The following is a 7,634-nucleotide window of genomic DNA, read 5'->3' on the forward strand; positions in this document are numbered from 1 at the left end:
AGGTCGCTAAAACATAGATGGTGTCAGCTTCCTTCGTCTTCCCGGCCCCAGTCTGTCCCGACGGTGACTTCGTGGGGGACCAGACAGGGCGACAGCCGCGCGAAGGGATTCCCTGCGCTCCGGGAGTTCGGAGCTGACCCGCTTCCCAGAAGGGAAGGGAAGTGTCCCGCGCAGCATTCCACGAGGCGACCGGCCCGGAGGCGCCGGGGCTGGAAGGAAAGGAATCCGGAGCAAAGCTGGGCGCGGGGCCGAGGAGCTCGGGGAGGAGCGGGGTCGGAGGGAGGACAAGCAGCTCTGCGCCCGGCTAGGGGCAGCCAGCCGCGGAAAGCTTCTTCCTGGCTTTCTGATTTTCTCATCTGCGTGAGTAAAAACTGCCCCCTCCGGGCTTTCGCAATTTTTTTTTTTTTTTTTTTTCAGTGGAGTCGGGTCAGAATTGAGGCAGTTGGTTTCGTCACACGTGGGCTTGGTCTTGGGGCATAAAAGGAAAGGTCTCCGCGGCACCGTCCAGTTGTCAAAACGACTTGCACGGAGTCGTCAGGAGCACGCCCAGGCCTCCGCAGCAGACCCTCCTTCAGCCCCGACGCCAGACGCCCAGACGGCTCCGCCTCCGCCGTCCGCGCCCTGCCCGCCGCCGCCGCCGTCGCGATGCTCGTCCGCGCCCTGCTGCTCTGCGCCGCCTTGGCGCTCAGCCACGCAGGTGGGTCCCTGGCGCTGCGCCCCGCGGGCGTCTCGGTTCCCGCTCTGACCTCCGGGTCCATCCCGGTGCCCCGACCGCGCTGCAGGTAGAGACGCTGCGTGACTCGGGAAAACAGTTCGGAACACTCCAGTTCAAAAGGACTGGGTGGATTTTCCAACTTTGCCACCAGCTCTGATCATCGTGAACCAGTTACTTACCTGGTCTGAAACTCACTCTCATCTGTTAAACGGGGATATTGATACTAATATCAATTTTGATATCAATATTGCAGGGTGTCAGTGTGATAAGTAAGATCTGATCAATATGTGTGAATTGTGTGTGGTATCTGATACTGAACGTAAGAGATTAGAAAAAAAAACAACGCTGTCCCCAGGAAAGCCTGTACTTTCCTAGATTATTTTTAAGATAAGCAAAATATTGTAAAGGTAAGTTATTTTTACCTTGAAATTTTTCTTAGATGAATGTACTAGATCCGTTCGTTTTAATTTTTAAAGTGCTACTTTTTTTTGCGCTTCCTAAAAATACTACTCTGAACGTCCAAAAAGTTACTAAGAAAAAAGTTAGTAACACTATTTACGAAGCTGAATATTCTTTTACCCTTGTTTAGACTAAGTATTTCTACATTATAACTATTCTGTGAGGCAGGTTAAAAGAATTGTATTTCCATAACTATCTGTGTATTTCTTTAATATATTATTGTGACGTTGACTTATAATTAGCAAAACAATTCAAAAGTCTAAGTCAAGATTAAGACATTGAAGAATGTTTTATTTGCTGTCCTTACTTTCATTGTAGCAAATCCTTGCTGTTCCAACCCATGTCAAAACAGAGGTGTATGTATGACTGTAGGATTCGACCAGTATAAGTGTGATTGTACCCGGACAGGATTTTATGGTGAAAACTGTTCAACACGTAAGTTTACCTTTGAGTTTGCTCATTTGGAATGGGGTTGCACCCAATTACCGGTTTACATTCTTATGCCTTATAACGGGCCCCATTAATTTCTCTCTCCTTTTTTTTCTGTATTGCAGCTGAATTTCTGACAAGAATAAAATTATTACTGAAGCCCACGCCAAACACAGTGCACTACATACTCACCCACTTCAAGGGAGTCTGGAACATTGTCAATAACATTCCCTTCCTCCGAAACACAGTTATGAGATATGTGTTAACATGTAAGTACAAGTCGCTTTCTAAGATTTGTATTTCCTTTAAAGAAAAATGTGCTTTATAATACTGTAGATTACTAGATCTAATCTAAAACCGTATTTCCAAGCTTTTCAAAATGACTTTAAATGTATCTTTTTATTCTGCCTACTATCTAACTGGTCAAAAAAATATTGACATTTAAATCCCATCAGTTTATACAGTTCTGTGTCACAGTTAAAATTCTGCTTATAAGGCGGCATACTTGTAACTTTCACTGTTCTGGCCAATTTGCAGAGGAAATGTGGTCCGGTTGTTTATGGAATGTCCATGGGCCACAGAATTGTTCTGAACATGTAGCACTCATTAAAGATTAATGGTTAATTTGGATTTGGATCAGCAAGAAAATATCTTTCTATCATTCTAGAGTGTCATGCCCAGACAGACTACCCTGTTACAGATCTCTTGAGTAGTGAGTAGTTACTGAAATCTGAAATCTGAAAAATCAAGATTGCCAGTGTTTGTATTTATTAAACATTCATTTTAAGTGACATGGGACTTTAAAGTATAAATGTTTTAAAATACAGTATCTTTGATAGTTGGAATTAAATTCAATCCTGTGTTACTTTCCACATTTTACAATGAAATGATCATTGATTTGATTTGCATATAGGAATAAATAAGACAATTTTTTTCTTGAAATTTCAGCCAGATCACATCTGATTGATAGTCCACCAACTTATAATGTACATTATGGCTACAAAAGCTGGGAAGCCTTCTCTAACCTCTCCTATTATACCAGAGCCCTTCCTCCTGTGGCTGAGGACTGTCCAACTCCCCTGGGTGTGAAAGGTGAGTAAAAAGACGTCATTAGAGGTGTATTAAGTGCAAGGGGGGCTGGATTGCTACCTAAAAATAATTGACCTTAAACTATCATTTATTTGTTAACAAGTATGGTTTTTTTCTTTATTATGGATATTTATGGGCATTTTTAAAAGTGTGAATCTATGTAAAACTATTCCACAAAAAAGAAATAAGCATCTTGGTATAATATCTTAATATTTTCAAATTCTTTGATTGAAACTGAATTATCACTGTTAAGATAGATAAAATTATTCATAAGAAGTTGTCAGGCACAGTAGCTCATGCCTACAGTTTCAGTGCTTTGGGAGGCCAGGAGTTCAAGACCAGCATGGAAAACATACCAAGACCTTGTTGCTACAAAAGATTAAAAAAAAAAAAAAAAAAAAAAAAACCATTAACTGGGTGGGGTGGTACATTGTAGTCCCAGCTACTTGAAGGATGAAGCAAGAGGATTACGTGAGCTCAGGAGTTCCAGGCTACAATAAGCTACACTCCAGTCTGGGATGATAACAAAGGGACATCCTGTCTCCAAAAAAAAGAAAGACGTTGTTCTCCCATATCTTAGAACCATCATTTATATTATGATCCTGCTCACAATTACATTTATCCTATAAGCATGTGGCTAGTAAATTGACAGACATTATCTGTTTTCTTGAAGATACAGGATGGAATCTTATCTTAGCTTTCTCATTTTTCAGGGAAGAAGGAGCTTCCTGATTCAAAAGAGGTTGTGGAAAAATTTCTTCTAAGAAGAAAGTTCATCCCTGATCCCCAGGGCACAAATTTGATGTTTGCATTCTTTGCCCAGCATTTTACCCATCAATTTTTCAAGACAGATATTGCACGAGGACCAGCTTTCACCAAAGGGCTAGGCCATGGGGTAAGACAGAGTTAAATCAGAATTATAGCAAATCCTAGGAAGTATTAACAGTAAAGGACACATATATATATAGCTATTACTACTTGTCATTTGTCTCACATTTGTAGTTTAAAATATTAGCACTGCAAGTAAAATATGTTTGTACTCTGATTATGCTGCTTTAAATATTATAAGGTGAAATTTTGGCGGTGCCTGTGGCTCAGTGAGTAGGGTGCCGGCCCCATATGCCGAGGGTGGCAGGTTCAAACCCAGCCCTGGCCAAACTGCAACAAAAAAATAGCCGGGTGTTGTGGCAGGTGCCTGTAGTCCCAGCTGCTCGGGAGGCTGAGGCAAGAGAATCGCTTAAGCCCAGGAGTTGGAGGTTGCTGTGAGCTGTGTGACCTCATGGTACTCTACCCAAGGGTAGTACTGTGAGACTCTGTCTCTACAAAAAAAATAAAAATAAAAAAATAATAATGTTATACGGTGAAATTTTTACAACATTATTATCTTTTGGAGTTTAATAACACAGCTTTAACATATTCTGATAAGATTTTTTATGAATAATGCATTTTTTAAAGAATTACTATATGATTATAGCAAAGCATATGATATAAGCTCAATATGGTACACTAATTTTTTAAACACGAGGGACATATATAGATTTGTAGCTTTGATGGATAAACAAATTTATTTAGGGGCGGCACCCTGTGGTTCAAAGGAGTAGGGCGCCAGCCCCATATACCGGAGGTGGCAGGTTCAAAACCAGCCCTAGCCAAAAACTACAAAATCAAAACAAAACAAAACACATTTATTTAGTATTTTATGGCTATGGCAAAAATATATATTTCTATTGGAAAATTTTAAAGAAAGCTAAGTCATCATTATTTAAAATAATTTATAGAACAGACACTTTATATAAGAACAACTTCAATAGCAAAAAATCAGAATTTTTTTTCATAATTTTCTAGGTGGACTTAAATCACATTTATGGTGAGACTCTGGATAGACAGCATAAACTGCGCCTCTTCAAGGATGGAAAAATGAAATATCAGGTATGTAGTTTCCTTTCAATATTAGCTCGTAGTTACGACTTACCATTTAGGCCTGTGTTTTAAAATTCCTAATGATAAATATTTGTTTTTTTCCCTTTTTAATTCATGTTTATTTGTTCCTGTCATTTTTTAGATCATTGATGGAGAAGTGTATCCTCCCACAGTCAAAGATACTCAAGCAGAGATGATCTACCCACCTCATGTCCCTGAACACCTGAAGTTTGCTGTGGGGCAGGAGGTCTTTGGTCTGGTGCCTGGTCTGATGATGTACGCCACAATCTGGCTCCGGGAACATAACAGAGTGTGTGACGTGCTTAAACAGGAGCATCCAGAATGGGATGACGAGAGGTTGTTCCAGACTACCAGGCTGATACTGATAGGTAAGCAAGAAGAGAAAATTTAACTAGCACCCTCTTCCCCAAAGACATGTTTTGAAGAACTGACAGAATGTCGTAAATGAGAAATCACACATCCTATGTTAATTCTGTCTGTGAGCATGATTGGTAATATAACTATCTTTTGTTCTGATATGAACAAGGAAAACAAAGAGAAGTGAAAAAATAGCAAATTAGCAAAATTGCGTTTCAATTGCTTGAAGGTTTGTGATCAGAAAAAAATTAATATTCATAATTTTTTGGTGCAAACAGGAGAGACTATTAAGATTGTGATTGAAGATTATGTACAGCACCTGAGTGGCTATCACTTCAAACTGAAGTTTGACCCAGAGCTGCTTTTCAACCAACAATTCCAGTACCAAAACCGCATCGCTGCTGAGTTTAACACACTCTATCACTGGCATCCCCTCCTGCCAGACACCGTTCAGATTGATGACAACCAATACAACTACCAACAGTTCATCTACAACAACTCTATGTTACTGGAACATGGACTTACCCAGTTTGTTGAATCATTCACCAAACAAATTGCTGGGAGGGTAAGCATTATTACTGAAAAATAAAAGACTAGTCAGTGACTTTAAAATTTCTGCCACAGAAATTATTTTTTCTTAAACTTACTAAAAGAGCAATTGTATTGCTAGTGAAATTCTTTTATTGAAATAAGAAGCCTAACTTTGGGGGGGAAATGTCTAAACGTTTATTTAGTCTGTCATTATCAAAGAGCAAATTGTTATCAATATCTTAAAATAGGTATTTTTCAAGAAGTACAATATATAAATATAGAAATAAACATTTCAGACTTGAATACTAGTGTAATTTTTATAATTTTAAAAGGCAAATAAGTCCTAGGCTGGCGTCTCATTGAATTATAAGCACAACTCAAAGTAGGAATAATAGAGTTTTTTTACAACTAAATTTATTTTCTACAGGTTGCTGGTGGCAGGAATGTTCCACTTGCAGTACAAAAAGTAGTAAAGGCCTCAATTGACCAGAGCAGACAGATGAGATATCAGTCTTTTAATGAGTACCGCAAACGCTTTTCACTGAAGCCTTATTCATCATTTGAAGAACTTACAGGTGAGAAGCAGTTTCCAAACTTCGTAAAAGAATCAAGGGTCAAATGGAAACAATAGAGAAGTTGAAGAAAATTGAGCAAAGGGATACAGCTACTTCTTATTTTCAAAAGTTTGACATGGATTGTCTCTCTGTCTTCATCACTTTCACAGGAGAGAAGGAAATGGCTGCAGAGTTGGAAGCCCTCTATGGTGACATTGATGCTATGGAGCTGTATCCTGCCCTGCTGGTGGAAAAGCCTCGTCCAGATGCCATCTTTGGTGAGACCATGGTAGAAGTTGGAGCACCATTCTCCTTGAAAGGACTTATGGGTAATGCTATATGTTCTCCTGAATACTGGAAGCCGAGTACTTTTGGTGGAGAAGTAGGTTTTAAAATCATTAACACTGCCTCAATTCAGTCTCTCATCTGCAATAATGTGAAGGGCTGTCCCTTTGCTTCATTCAACGTTCCAGACCCAGAGCTCACCAAAACAGTCACCATTAATGCAAGTGCCTCCCGCTCTGCACTAGATGATATCAATCCCACAGTGCTGCTGAAAGAACGTTCAACTGAGCTGTAGAAGTCAAATAATCGTATTTATTTATTTATATGAACCATGTCTTTTAAGTTAATTATTTAATATTTATATTGAACTCCTTATTCTGCTTAACATCTTCTGTAACAGAAGTCAGTACTCCTGTTGCGGAGAAAGGGGTCATACTTGTGAAGGTTTTTGTGTCACTACTTTAAAGATTTTTTTTTCAAGTTAAATAGGAACATAGTTTTCATTCCTTCTTGTAAACCAGGAGGAAATGAGTTTTAACAACTTTTTACTTGAATTTTAATTTATATTGTGTTATAATAAGAACAAAAGCAAAGATGTTTGAACCCTTAAACACGGTTAAAAGATGATAAAATGCTGAAAGCTTCTACACTGTCAATCTTTCTAGTGCGTCTTCCATGATGCATTAGACATAACTAATGTTTGAAATCTTAAAGTACTTCTGGGCATTTATGTGTCATCAAACAAAAAAAGGTCCAAGTGCATTTTTAAATGAATGTTTAAATTAATTACCAATAATTTTGCATCTATTTTTTAAAGTAGTATTGAAAGAATAATTTCTGATGTCTAATTCATAGGTAGAATCACTTCTAAAAGGCTTGTTTTGAGGTTAAACTTGTACCTGTAACAATGAAAGAAGCTGTCTTAGGGGCGGCGCCTGTGGCTCAGTGGGTATAGCGCTGGCCCCATATACCAAGGGTTGCTGGTTCAAACCCAGCCCCTGCCAAACTGCAACAAAAAAATAGCCGGGCATTGTGGCGGGCACCTGTAGTCCCAGCTGCTCGGGAGGCTGAGGCTAGAGAATCGCCTAAGCCCAGGAGCTGGAGGTTGCTGTGAGCTGTGTAATGCTACAGCACTCTACCGAGGGCCATAAAGTGAGACTCTGTCTCTACAAAAAAAAAAAAAAAAAAGAAAAGAAAGAAAAAAAGCTGTCTTGGATTTAAAATCAGTAGAAATTATACTATATTTCTTATTAAAATATTGCATAAGAGATTTC

General features: G+C 39.2%; 1 protein-coding gene across 1 annotated transcript; it reads left to right on the top strand.

Annotated features, from left to right (window-relative positions):
• Window positions 1–226: 226 nt before the first annotated feature.
• Window positions 227–6,891, top strand: PTGS2 (prostaglandin-endoperoxide synthase 2). Its single transcript, XM_053607818.1, has 10 exons — window positions 227–697; window positions 1,493–1,609; window positions 1,729–1,872; window positions 2,552–2,695; window positions 3,406–3,587; window positions 4,538–4,621; window positions 4,755–5,001; window positions 5,269–5,555; window positions 5,949–6,096; window positions 6,246–6,891. The coding sequence occupies exons 1-10, from the start codon at window positions 646–648 to the stop codon at window positions 6,653–6,655; spliced, it is 1,815 nt and encodes a 604-aa protein (XP_053463793.1). The 5' UTR covers window positions 227–645; the 3' UTR covers window positions 6,656–6,891.
• The last annotated feature ends 743 nt before the right edge of the window (window positions 6,892–7,634 follow it).

Source organism: Nycticebus coucang, chromosome 10, assembly GCF_027406575.1.
Source record: "Nycticebus coucang isolate mNycCou1 chromosome 10, mNycCou1.pri, whole genome shotgun sequence".
In the NCBI taxonomy this organism is placed as follows: domain Eukaryota; kingdom Metazoa; phylum Chordata; class Mammalia; order Primates; family Lorisidae; genus Nycticebus; species Nycticebus coucang.